The sequence below is a fragment of the Egretta garzetta genome, unplaced genomic scaffold (assembly GCF_000687185.1).
Source record: "Egretta garzetta isolate BGI_Z169 unplaced genomic scaffold, ASM68718v1 scaffold28, whole genome shotgun sequence".
In the NCBI taxonomy this organism is placed as follows: Eukaryota; Metazoa; Chordata; class Aves; order Pelecaniformes; family Ardeidae; genus Egretta; species Egretta garzetta.
Window position 1 is genome coordinate 352,758 of NW_009260612.1, and position 13,616 is coordinate 366,373.

Below are 13,616 nucleotides of genomic sequence, written 5' to 3' on the forward strand. Positions count from 1 at the left end.
TTCAGCGTATTATCTTCTTTATGCTCTTACTGCCTCTCGTTTCTATTTTCTAGGGCAGACTTAGAAACATTCTAAAATGATTATTTTAAGTCCATGTTTTGCTCTGCTTATTTTCTTGCAAGTTGTGTCTGTCTGTTCCTTCCACGGCTTTCCTCACTGGCCACCGTGGGCTGAGCACAGAAGCCGGATGAGCACGCCTTACAGAAGGCTCCAGAGGCACAGCGGGAAATGTCATGACCAGGAGCATCACCGCAACCGGGCCACAGCGGTGTCTGCAGCACAGGCGTGCTTACAAAGCCTTTGCACCGAGGATGGCACGTACAGATTGATTTATTGCTACTAATTCTTCTCCATTACATTTCTACCCTGCAAAATGGGAGATAGCATGAACTGTTCTGGAGGCCAAAGGGGAAGCTGGTTTGTTTTTTTTTTTTTTTTTCCCCTGCATGATTTTGTAGCTTTCTTCCCCTTTCTTTCCCTTCCCTGTTCAGCCTTTTGTTTGCCCTGGAAGGTGTTTGGAAAGAGATCAGATGTAGATTTTGATAATAAGAATTTTTTGCGACCAGAAGCATTTAAAAACCACTAACTCTAAAGTCTAACTACCCAGATACTGAAATATGAAGTTTCCCAAGGCTTTACAGAAAGCACTGAACTAAAGAGACAGAGCACAACAATTTCCAAGTATTTATAAAACTTAGCTCTTTCTTCCTATCTTATAATTTTGTTCAGTTTGCTGCACATTTCAGTGCCATGTAACTACATCAGCTAAAGAGCCATTTCTCTTTTTGCATTGATTTTCCTCCAAGGGTGTGTGCAATTCACAAATATCCCACCCTTGATTTCTCCTTTTCCTCCCCTCAAAATGCTTTAGTTTTCAAGCACTTCTGTTTTATTGTCATTTACAAAGGTATAAGACATACTTTTCTTGTATTAATGAAAGCACTAAGCCTAACTGTTACAGCTCAAAACCAGATTTGGTATCACTAAACATTAAAGTGACAATTATGCCACCTGACATGGGTACATCAGAAGCCTTCAGAAGACATCATTAACATTTTCCTCTTCTATTTGTAGGTGGAGTTTCTGACCTTTGGTCACTGACTCCACGAGAAGCTCTATGGAGAAAGATGAAACAAACGTCTGATTTGAAGTACGGTCATTCAAGGACAGAGCTGCAATTTGAGGATGTTAAAGGAAAAGGAGGGGGAACCAAAGCAGCAGTCAGCAGACTATCACAGTCAAAAGGCTACAGCTGACAGAAATCACACTTTTGCTAGACCCAAAACTCATGTGAGCATGTAGTTTTGATACGCTGTAATATAACGACATGAGATAGCAGCTTACGCAGTGCTTAGAAAAACACCATAATCCTCTTACCGGTGACACAGGAAAAGAGAGCAGATTTATGCTGGAGGGAACTAGACCTTCTCTCTTTGGAAAGCGTTCTCGAATTGCTTGGTTCATATTTTTCAGCAGTAATAAACATTTTATGCAACTGTGGATTTATGCCTTGTGGAATCATACGTGGGCTATGCTGATAAAAATGAAGTAGTTTGTTGCCTGAAATAGCTTTGTGGATGCTCCTTTTGTTAGACTGGCTTTGATTGTAAGTCTGTAAAAGAGAGGATAAATTATATGCTGTTAGATTGTTTTTTCACATAACTTGATCAAAAGCAAAAGAACAACTGAGTGTCTGAGGGGTTTCTCATTATTTTGTGTTCCGTCATCAAGATGCTTTTTGGTTTTGTTTTGGTTTTTTTTCTTTTTTCTTTTCTTCCCCAAACAAAACCAAAATATGATGCAAGGCCCTGAGAGCCAACCCTCCTCTGTGAATATCGTCTGATAGGTCACCATAACTGCTTGTGCATTTCTCAAACTGCAAGTTCAAGACTCCCAGTGTGCCCCCACATTATAACGGATGCAGAGAGAGCAAAGGAACAGAAGGGCATAGATGAAAACAACACAGCAATAAGATTGCCTTGAAAAATCTGAAAATGAATACATTAAAACATAGATAAATTCAGGGGGGGGAATTGTCTTTTTTTAAAGAGCTTCCATACTAAAATATCCAAGTCAAATTCAATTTGAATTATCATTGTTTTGTGCCTAAGTAAAACATTCAGAGCAAATGTAACAAAAGCAAGGAGTACCAAAGGACAGTGATTGTTCTTTAAGTTGCAAACGATACAAAATATTAAGAAAAGTGCAGCTTCTTACACTCTGTAAATAGATCAGAAGTAGGCACAGCACTTGAGAGAAAAAGAAACACAGCCCTTACCGGGGGGAATTTACAATTTGCAATAGATACAGGGATGACGTAAATTAGATTGCATCAGAAACAAAGAAGGGAGGTCAAGCAAAAAAAAGGCATAAGAGTATTTGTTCATGTCATACATGCCCCAAGTCCTTATAATTGCACTCCATTTTTATTGTGCAACATAGACACCAAGACACAGATGGAGAAATTAAGGAAAGAAACTGGTCCCCCCTCTGAACATTTCCTGTCCAAATACTTTTCTCCGAGTCTCTGTTACAGGTCACGGATGGAGACGGCGTGCCCAGTTAGCAGACCAAGTGCTCCGAGTATGGCAGCTATGTTCTTTGGGGAGAGATGATCTTTGGAAGCCAGGATTAAAGGAGATGGACACAAAAAGATGCTCTCTGAACAAAACTGGAAGAGGTTAATGGCTAGCTCTGTTATACCATCCCGCTGGCATTCCAATAAATACCTTTTAATCCTAGAACAGGCAAAAAAGTCTTTTTATGGAAAAAGAAATTGTATTAGCAAAATCATTGCTTAACAGAATTGTTCCTTTGCTCTTACTAAGACAGCGTTTTCCTTTTCTTTTGTTTCCCGGAGAGCATCAGCTTGGCCTGACAGGAGCCTGAGAGGCTGTCAGCCCCCTGTGCCCTTCTCTCGGTCTCAGCCTGCAGCTAGCAGCCCCCTTCCGAGCTGAGGCACGTGCAGCCGAGCTGTCACAAGGCATTTAAAAACCCCAGCCAAAACACAGCACACCTCGGAATACAGCCGACCTAGAGAGGCAGAAGATCAGTAAGCCAAACGCTCAGGCAACGCAGGGCATTAGCAGCAGGGTGCCAACAAGTGACGTGTGCCGGGCGCAGCGCGCTTCCACGCGGGACAGCCGAACTGGGCGGGAAACACGTGGGGAGGAGAGGACCCGAGCAGAGCGATAAAAGCTTCTGTAACCACAATTCCTGTCAAACGTCAAACTTCCAGACCTGTATTTTCCAATTTTTCCCAATAAAATTTCTTCAAAAGCTTTAAAATTGACTTGAAGTGGTTTGATTTTTTAAAAAAAGAAAACCAAATTCCCACATGTTAACATCAGACCATTAATGACTTAGCTGCAAGTTACATGATGGGGAAAAATCTCCACGTTAACACATCTGGAAGGAGAGTCAATCAAAAAAATCCCAAGCAAAACCAACCAACCAACCAAAGACCATATTGTTCAGCAACTAAATTTATTTCATGATCTCAAAACAAAAAAGTTCTATAAAATTACTAATCTACCTGGGGGAAGGATCTGCTTCAAAGATTTCTGAGAAAATCTGAAGCAGTTGGATTACTGGGTTCTTAAGTGAAACTCCACGGAATTTAAGGGACCATTTTAATATTTCATTACAGAGCAGAGCTTTCAGTAGTAATCAGTTTTCATAAGCAGCATGAGAAAATACCATTCACTTTTATAATTTTTAACTCTCACCCCTTCAATGCAGCTTTTTTGCCTCAGGTAGGATTCTTTGGACCCTCATTTAGAATTAAATCCCTGCTACCCACAAATTTAAACCGGAGGCACAACATCCACTGGAGTAAGTGAAATAATAGCAAGACTCTGAAATTTGGGGGTTACAATTGGCTTACACAGATCTCAAACTTCTGTCGTGAAACCTGATCCAACTCAGAACCAACCTTGCAAGTAAACAAAACCAGCGAAGAACAAAATGAATTTTCAGCCAGAACCAGTGAGGCGCACCCTAAAAACGGCTTGTATTCCAACAGGGGTTGCATGGTGAAACTGTGAAGATGCAGGTTCATATTCCTCTGCAACCAGTCTCACCAACAAGTGACGTCAACAGGGACTGCCCTGCCTCCTCCTACCCAAACCCTGCCCCGCTGGCTTCCTTGGATCAGACCCAGCACTCGCGCGGCTGCGGGATGAAGCTGGGCAGCGTGCTGGTACAGCTGAAGATCAGTTCTCCCGGCTTAGATTTCCACTGGTACATTAGTTTCCCAAGGGGCAGCCTGCACTCAGAGACGATTAATTATACTCTGAGTCAAGTGCTGAGGTTCAGGAATTTAGCAAAAGTAGATTTCCACTTAAGCTGATCTCTTCAGACCTCACACGCAAGTCTGCTACCACTAAGCACTTGTCGGAACGCGCAGTGTCGTCAGCAGTTCAGAGCGGGAGTTTCCAGCCCTCCCTCTTCCACACGTCGTCCTGTACCCTTGGCAAACCCTCTGTATTTTCTGTGTTTCAGTTTATCATTTACAAAATATGTGTTATTCCCGAAGCCCTTCACACTGAGGAAGTGCACATATTTTGGAATACTGTGGGCTATTTATTATACTTTCCTGTAGGGACAGTTAAAACGTTGCTGGGAGCACTCAGGATTGCTGTGATTTTTAACGCACAGTATGTAGCTTCCTGGAACAGACTAAAGAAGTCACTTTGTTTTCCCAGCGACAAGAATGCTCCACACTCACCCGTTCCTCCCGCCCTTCGGTGAGGATGACAACGATCCTGCCTTGCCGCCTGCGCCCCGTTCGCCCCATCCTCTGCACAAGGCGAATTGGACTTTTCTGAGCGTCAAAGCAGACGATGAGATCAACTTCTCCAATGTCTAAGCCTTCTTCTCCAACACAGGTAGAGACCAGAGTGTTATACCCACCCTCACGAAAGCGTCTTACCACCTGAATAAGTGATTAAAATTAGATTTAACAGGTTAGCCAGGAAGCCCCTAACACACGCTTTGCAGCTCTTCTAGGCTCAGACAGAAGTTGAGAAAAAAGAATTTATATTTTAAAACTACAAAACTGAATCTTTCTGAATTTGTCAACTGCTACTTCATCATCAAATACCATGCGCTAATGTTACCAACATCAACATATCAACTCTTCAATTCTAAAATAAAGGAAAAAAAGCACACCTCATTCTGACTCCAATCATGGCATTCTTCTAAAATTGATTTTCCCAACTTTGCAATTAAATATTTGATTTTTTTTTTAAAACTTTGCTAGATCAAAATTTAAGGATATATCTTATTTTTTTCTACCTACAAGAAAAAAAAAAAATCCCCTAAGCAGGTATTTGAATATTTGCCCAGATTTTCAAGTTTATAAAAGTTAGGATTTGTTAATATAGTGTAAATATAGAAGATATTTCTACTTACACATTCTGTTCAGCGAGTATAATTCTGGATACTCTGAAAGCAGTTGAACACATAGGCACGTACTAATGACAATTTAAAGTTCAGTCACTGCCATAGAATCTATATCAATACTCATGTAGTTATTTACACAATTAATACTTTTTATCACTATTTCCCAATACAAATCTCATCTTTTCTTTACCTCAAGTTGTTCCTTTTGTGTGAAGCCCTTTGTGCTCTTCCCTGTGGAGTGGCCAACAAACATCATGACCCTGACAACTGGACTGAGACGGGAAAGCATTTCTGCAATTTCTTGCACGCTATCTCGAAATGATGAGAAGATCATCACTCTGGTATCCACAGTGTCCACAGATGTGCTTTCAGTTGTGACTTGATCTGTTTCATTTTAAAAAGCCAGAAAAGCATTTTTATGTTTGATTTAAAAATAATTACATTAAAAAAAAAAAGTAAGGACAGGTCATCCCTTAAGCTACACGTTCACAGCTCTCATCTCACTTAATGGGAAGATTCCGTCAAGCATATTGCATTTTGATTTTTTCAAAGACATTTTCTTTAAAATAAATTTAATTAAAAAAGATTTAAGTAAATAAATTTTTTTAAAAAAGCAGTAGAGAAAACTGATAATTAGGAGCCTCTCAGCTTATTTAGACCAACCTCCCAGAAAATGCTGAGATATAGATGCTCAAACAATTCCTCTTTGGAATCAAAGCAGGATTCTAATTTTGGAGAATTTACACCTACTATGGTGACAATGCCTTATATCTGAGGTACCGTTACTAATGTTACTTTGAAAAGCTCGGGTTTGGTGGCAATAAAGTTTAAGATGCCTTCTTCCAAAGAGCCTACAATGTGACTCTTAAATCTGAACTTCAATGCCCAAAGCTAGATGAGGTTAGCAACCTATAGCGATAAAACCCACTGTTACCATTAGGCTGGCGTGCAGCATGGTGGAGTGAAGATGTATATCAGCTTTCTGTGATTTACTACAGAGAGCTGTCTCTAGTTCCACAGCTTAGGGTCCCCTCATGACAACAGAGATGTGCAAAAAACTTCCCTTAATATTGTAATCTGTTGCTCCTGAATGGTCTCTCATCACAACTGGTTAGATCTCTCATTTTGATAGCAAGGATAACTTTTCCCTTTTCAAAGAAAGGGGAAAAATAATTGCATTGATACACAGATTCTTAGCAAGGTGCCTTTGGCCAAACCCATGTTTCTCATGTTATACCAACACGGATATTGTCTTCTGGGTACTCCGCTTCTTTTGCTGTTTTTTTGTTTTGTTTTGTTTTTTTAAACATCTAAGGGTATCTGCCTTTATGAGCACGAGCAAAAGCTATCTAAGCAACATGCACATCTTGAACAGTCAGCTTCTGTTTATCCTATCCAAACACTAAACCAACATGCTCATTACTGCATGCTACAAAGTAAAAGCTTAGTATAGGTTAAAAAAGAATCTCTAAAAGGATATAATGAATTACTGAAAGTGGCACAGCTTGCATGCATCACCTAGACATAGCCCACAGGCAAAATCAAATAGATGTCCACGGATAAAGATCTCCTCTTTTACACAGTTCTCCACAAAACGCCTTTATATCTCATTAAAAGAAAGGTTAGACAAGGAATTAAAATTCTCAAGCCTGAATGCATAAAAAAATGTTTCCCTGAACAGACGAAGAACAGTTAACTTGGTGCTTGACAACAGTTTCATGCTACGCCTGTAATTCCAGCATCAAGCTGTTGCTTGAAGTTAAAGCATTAAGTGTAACGGGTAAGTGTGTGTGTGTGTATATATATACATATATATATATCCTTCTGAGGCACTATCAGAAATTCCATTGCAGCTTTTCGGTGTGCATATCTACATGCAGAAACGCTTTCAGCAGTAAGTCAAAAAGGAGAAGCTGAAGCTAACCATTTTCTCCATTTCTTTTAAAGATGAGCCTTGAATTCACAGGTGGATTATGAAGGTGGCTGCCTCTGGTCAAAACCAATTTCACTTCTGATGCTGACAGCCAAGGAGGTTAGACAAGAGGATCTCCAGAGGTCCCTTCCAACCAGTCTGAATTACTCTATGATATTCTACTGCACTGTTTCAGTAAATTGCAGGTGATATGGAGGTCATCTGTCAAGTACAGAAACCAGACCCCAGTGAAAGCTGAGAAGCGAAATGGTGAATATAATTCAATATTTTTAGCTAGAAACCAGACAATTGCAACACTGATATAATGTGTTCTGCATAATTTGCCGCCCTGAGCAGACTGACAAGCCATACATTTCAGAATAAGCGCAGGTTGGATATATCTTTCTTACATGAGCTCATATTACTCTCCTCCACTAACTTTATTCTGAACATGGTTATTCTATATCTGTTTTTAGCATATTCTCATGACTGGAATAGCAATAATGCTCAGTAGCATCTGTGGCTGTACGTTACAAAATGTTACACTGCTGCCATTACCTCCTTGACCGTATCCAAAACCAGACTTGGAAAATTCAAGACATTCGCAGCCCATAGTCACTCTGACAAGTAATGCAGGTACAGAAGATGAGCTGGGAGAAGCTCATTATGCTGAGCCAACATTTCTTAAGGGCTGGCCAGCATGTGAGCTTGCCCTTACCTGAACTGCTGGAAGGTGCATCTTGCAAAGCAGGGGCAATGGCTACGCGGTCAGGAAGCTCAAACTTAACCTGGTTGATCACTAGTGAGAAACGGTTCAGAGTTTGCACAGGCAGCTTGGCACTACTCCCACAAGTTCTCACCCGAGAGGTTGCATTTCAAATGGAGGAGAAGAGCTAGTGTTGTTCCTGACGTAGCTGATGACTGAGGTTATTAATACTCTCCTGCCTCAAATGTGGGGCTTTTGAAGAAGATGCTTTGCACAAGTAGTTATTAATTTTAAAAATTACCCAGGTATGAACACAGTAAATTATGTTTCAGAGTTCAGTAATGCATAATTGCAACAAAGCAGAGTTAAGTTCAGGAGATTTGTTTGCTCCCCTTTTTGTTTCCCTAGAGATACTACACACTTGCATGAGTTCTTTAAACAAATGCTGAATGTATTTTCCACAGCTCACATAATGACTTAGGCTTTTATTTTATCACATATATTAGACCCTTCTGATGGAGCAAAGATACACACCATTATGTTTGGAATGTTAGTAAGAATCCGAGTTTTTATTGACAGAACTCATGAGAAATTCTTGTCTGGAGGAGGGACAAATCAGGACACGGGTGTGTACGCTATTCAGGCAGAGTCCAAAACCAGGATTTAGGGTGTAGCTACTTGCGTACGTGTGAATTTAGACTTTACTTGCAAAAAACAGGGAGTAAGAGTAGACATACAGGTTTGGGGTTATTGCTCAAAAGGTATCATCAGAGACGATATGACACAGTGAATAGTAGGACAAATAGATAAATTCACAGTGTCTCACTACTACTGTCACCTGCCCAGTGCATCTGGGCTGGAGACGCATAAGCTTAGGAGACACAAGCTGGAGTTTATATGTGCCCGAGGTTACCAGAATGCCTCCAACTTTGTGATCAAACTGCAAACTGTACAGTGCTTTCTAGCCTTGAGTTATACACAAAGATTTTGGGACTGGTCTTTTGTACTTGCTTTAAATTGAGAGAACTGTGTTCAGGACACTGCATATTCCCCGTGGCCTTGCTTTGCACGTTAGTATGAGGATAAAGGAGGTTACAGGGATCAGGAGCAAGGAAGGACAGCAAGAAAACCTACCTACCCCATGACTAGATATGCTACCATGCCTTGCCAATTATGCTATAGAAGATCATGTATTTCTTCCTGCACATTTACTGTAATTTTGTGTTTGTAACAGTAAAAACTTACGGTTCATGCCCACTCGCTTCTGAGGTTCATGCACACAGACACAAACCACAAAACTAAAACATTTGTATATTAATTACCTGTTAGTAATAATAAGAGACATGTCTCACCAACATTGCAAGGAAAAACATATCTGATGGGATTCATATAACAGCAAAATCCATGCTATCAAAAGAAGATGGAAGAGTATTAAATGAAACTTTGTTAAAGTAACTCCAGTAGAGAACACAGAATTTGAAAACAGAAGGCAATAGTTTAGAAAGATGTTACAGAAAACAAGACAGAGGCATGGACGGAGGCAGGGAGGACAGAGAGAAGTATAGATGGAAAACCCCAACAACCTAATTTAACTAAATGCCTTTGGACATATTATAAACTAACAAAAACTGAAATAAGGAAACTTCAAGTTGCTTAGACTGCTACTAGAAAATAGCCGTCATTTAAAGTCTATTCTGAGAATCAAGCATCCAAGACAAGAGAAACAAAAAAACAAAAAAACCACAAACAAAAAAAAAAAACAAACAAAAAAAAAGAAAACCCCAACCAAAAAACCCCACAGCACCAAAACGGAAGGGCAGGTCAGAAATTATCAGAACTTCACAGAGACCAATATCCAAACAGACAAGGGAAAAGAGTGAAGAAACTGCAAAAAAAAAAAATGTTACTGATGTCATCATTCCAAAAGCAACAACTGGGTCAAGAAGCTGAAACTTCCTAAACCCAGAGATAGCTGAATGATTTGGAATATTTTACTTTATAATCTCATGCTACTGAGAGACGTGTTTTTGTTCTCCCTTTTGGTCAAGATAAAAAAAAAAAAAAAAGAAAGATAGATGAATGCAATTGAAGGTTTTAGACTTCAGATCCATGCCTCAGAGTTTGTCATCCTTAGCAGCAGGCTGGATATCAGAGCTTTTATCCTTAAGCTCCATAAGTACATTTCATCCAACTTTGCATGAGGTAATGGTAGCACTGCACTGAAAGATGGTTTCCAAAACAAATTCTGTGACTATGACAATCATGAGACATAGTAGCACTAGGAATGAATTTACTATAACTGTTCGACTAAGCTGGTTTATATCAAATTAATAATGATAGCTTATAGAATATTTTCTCCTAAAGACATGTTACGGTATAGTTCTTCTAAAGAGGACTTTGCCACACAGAAGATATACAATCATACAAGACAATGAAGAAGCACTTGAACAAATTAGGAAATAAATCATTAAGATATTACTTGTTTTCATCCACAGGTTCAACTGTGCAGATACATATTCTTTGAGTTGTTGATACTTACCAGAACATCCCTTTTTCCAAGATTTGAAGTGTTCTATTACAATTTCCTCCAATTTCCTTAATTTTGGATGGCTGTAGATAAATTCCTTTTTATTTTCAAACCCTGAAAAGGAAATAAAGCAATTAAAGATGTATTTAAACCTGCAACAAGTATGAGGGTTAACTGAACTTCATTTCCTCCCATTATAATTCTCGAAGTCAGACATACAAATTCCTGACTCTAGTTCTAATCGCATTCGCCTAAACAAACAAATCAGTAAACTACTTATGGAAGCACATTTGTTAAACTCAGTTTTTGAGAAAGTGTTGTTACTTTTGTTACAGTCACACTGTGAAAGACATCTAGACAAACAGTAATATTTTAACCTTTCATTTTAAATCAAATTCAAAACTTCAAACACAGAAAACTTGTTTGAAGGTAGGGAAAACCACCAAGAGAAGATAAGTAGGCAGGTAGGTAGGTAGATAAGAGTCTGGGGAAAACCACCTGGAATACAGAACACTACCAAGTGTATCACAACGAATGGCTTCCTGCATCTACAAACTATGTAGAGGTATCTACTGTCTCATTTACACAGAAAGTAAATATTCTGTCCCTAAATGGGAAATACTGACCTGCTTTACTCTTGTAAACATTTCCATTCACTGAAGCCAGAGATGTGTCTGAAAACATGTCTCTAAGCTGCTGATATAGCTTCATGAAGTCCTCGTTACGACCAAGTTCATTTTTCGTACGGGTTAACCCTTTGTAAAAAGTTGAAATACCTTAGTATTTAATCTCTGGAGTGAATATAACTTTTGCTACCCAAAAGACAAGCTTTCTCAGAAGTAGCAAGCTCCTTTCAAGAGCTAAAAGATAACATGTTAACACTTTCTAAAGCTATAAACATTGTTTGGAATCAGTATTTTTTCAGGGAAGGTGCCATTATAGAATTTAAACATTAAAAACATATGTATAAACAAAAGCCTGGTCCCGTGGGTAAACTGTGAAGTCCTACATCAACCATTTAACAGTAGAAAAATCATCCAATCCAGAAGCAAAGAGGGTGGTGAGGCACCGGCACAGGTTGCCCAGAGAAGCTGTGGATGCCCCATTCCTGGAAGTGTTCAAGGCCAGGTTGGATGGGGCTTTGAGCAAGCTGGTCTGGTGGAAAGTGTCCCTGTCATGGCAGGGGGATGAAACTAGATGATCTTTAAGGTCCCTTCCAACCCAAACCATTCTGTGTTTCTATGATTCTGTGAAGTGCTGCCAGATACTCAAAGAGAAGGGAACCTAGACAAAAAGCTAGACTTCATAAGTTCCTTGAATGATCTTCTGTCAATGTTGACAAGAATTTTGTTCTACTCAAACCAGAAATCAAACTTATCAAAACCAGTACAGATGACCTATTTATTAGAACTATTTTCCAACAGTCATCTTTCAGGCAGCTGGACTAAATGATCATTGTAGGGTCCTTCCAACTGAAATATTCCATTCTATTCAATAGCAGACAGGGATTTAAGGAACCTGAGAAACTAGGAAATACCTGGAATGCTTTCTGGTGCCTAGGTCTAACAACAGCACTATACCATCAGAAATGTAAAAATCTGCACGTGCAAAAGTAATAAATTGTAAAAATGTCAAAAGCATAAATTTAATGAGAAATTATTAACACATGCATATTATAAAAATATACTCTATAGATATTCTATAATATGAAGCAAGCACTGTATGCTTTTGATTCAGACACAGGACAAACCAGTGTCATTTTCATAGAATCGCTTAGGTTGGAAACGCCCTTTAAGCTCCCCCAGCCCAACCTCTTCACTAACCCTGCCATCCCACCACTAAACCCTGGCCCTAAGCACCTCCTCTGTCCAGCTTTTAAATCCCCCCAGGGGTGGGGACTCGACCCCTTCCCTGGGCAGCCCCTTCCAGAGCCTGACAGCCCTTTTGGGGAAGGAATTTTTCCTAATGTCCAACCTAAACCTGCCCTGGAGCAACTTCAGACCATTTCCCCTCGTCCTATCGCCCGTTACCAGGGAGAAGAGGCCGACCCCCACCTCACTACAGCTTCCCTTCAGGTAGTTGTAGAGGGCGATAAGGTTTTAATTAAAGCAGTGCTGTAATAGCTTTTCTAAGTTACCACACAGTCACAAAGCTAGGCGTAAACCAAAATGAAGTAGGAAACCTGAGTGCTGCACCATGGGGTAATCTGAACAGCCAGAACCTTCCCCTCGCATCCACTGTTTAGAAGACACTGGCTGTTGGACTGACATTGCCAAGTGGAAATTTTCCCCTCTCAAAAAAGATGTCAGTACCAAACCAGGTCTTCCAGGTAGCAATGACGGCCCAGCAGGTCTAAAAACGACTGTGGAGAGTTGCAAAAGACTCACAGAAGCCAGTGATAGAATTAGGAATATAAACTGAGGCCAGAAGAGAAAACAAGTTTCTTTTTTGCTTAGTGAGCATAGAAGTTGTTGCACAGCTCGGATAGAAATTCTGGTGTGATGTGTCCAAACCTGTAATCTTCTGGCAAAGGCGCTTACAACTCATGCATACATGAGGGGAGGAATTGCTTTACAAGACCAAACTTCTCAGTTTAATTTTTTAATGGTTATTCTGTCTCTCCAAAGATATTACTGCCACTTACTCTGAGTTCTGTTTGTGCTTTATTATTTTTTTTTTCAGAACTGCTGCCATATAAACGCATGTGCTTTCCTAAACAGAGTATCTTTAACTTCGTGCTAACATATTTCCCGTAGGGATGAAGTGGAACAAAATGCCAATTACATTTGTGACCCATTCATTAGATAAGCTGTTTTGTGCAAAACTAGCCATAGAAATGTGGCAAATTAAATGAAATCGAGGGAAGACAAAAGGAAGGATGTTTCTGAAGACATTTCACCTTTTGATCCATCCATAATTCCACAAAGGTAGATAAATAATGACCGTACTCCCATTTGCAGCAGCAGCTCGTAACCATGATATAAGCTGATACAAAGTGCAAAATCTCCTTCAATTATACCTTGATGAATCCCCTGTGAAAACAAAATAGATGCATCATTAAATAC

General features: G+C 39.7%; 1 protein-coding gene across 1 annotated transcript in view; it reads right to left on the bottom strand.

Annotated features, from left to right (window-relative positions):
* The window catches only part of FANCM (FA complementation group M), an 82,899-nt gene that overhangs the window by 40,124 nt on the left and 29,159 nt on the right, over positions 1-13,616 (bottom strand). Inside the window, exons 6-11 of the mRNA XM_035900443.1 lie at positions 13,451-13,583; positions 11,178-11,306; positions 10,564-10,665; positions 5,597-5,790; positions 4,730-4,936; positions 1,378-1,612 (exon numbers count right to left, since the gene is read on the bottom strand). Coding sequence (XP_035756336.1) covers positions 1,378-1,612; positions 4,730-4,936; positions 5,597-5,790; positions 10,564-10,665; positions 11,178-11,306; positions 13,451-13,583 — 1,000 coding nt within the window. The remainder of the gene's footprint in view (positions 1-1,377; positions 1,613-4,729; positions 4,937-5,596; positions 5,791-10,563; positions 10,666-11,177; positions 11,307-13,450; positions 13,584-13,616) is intronic.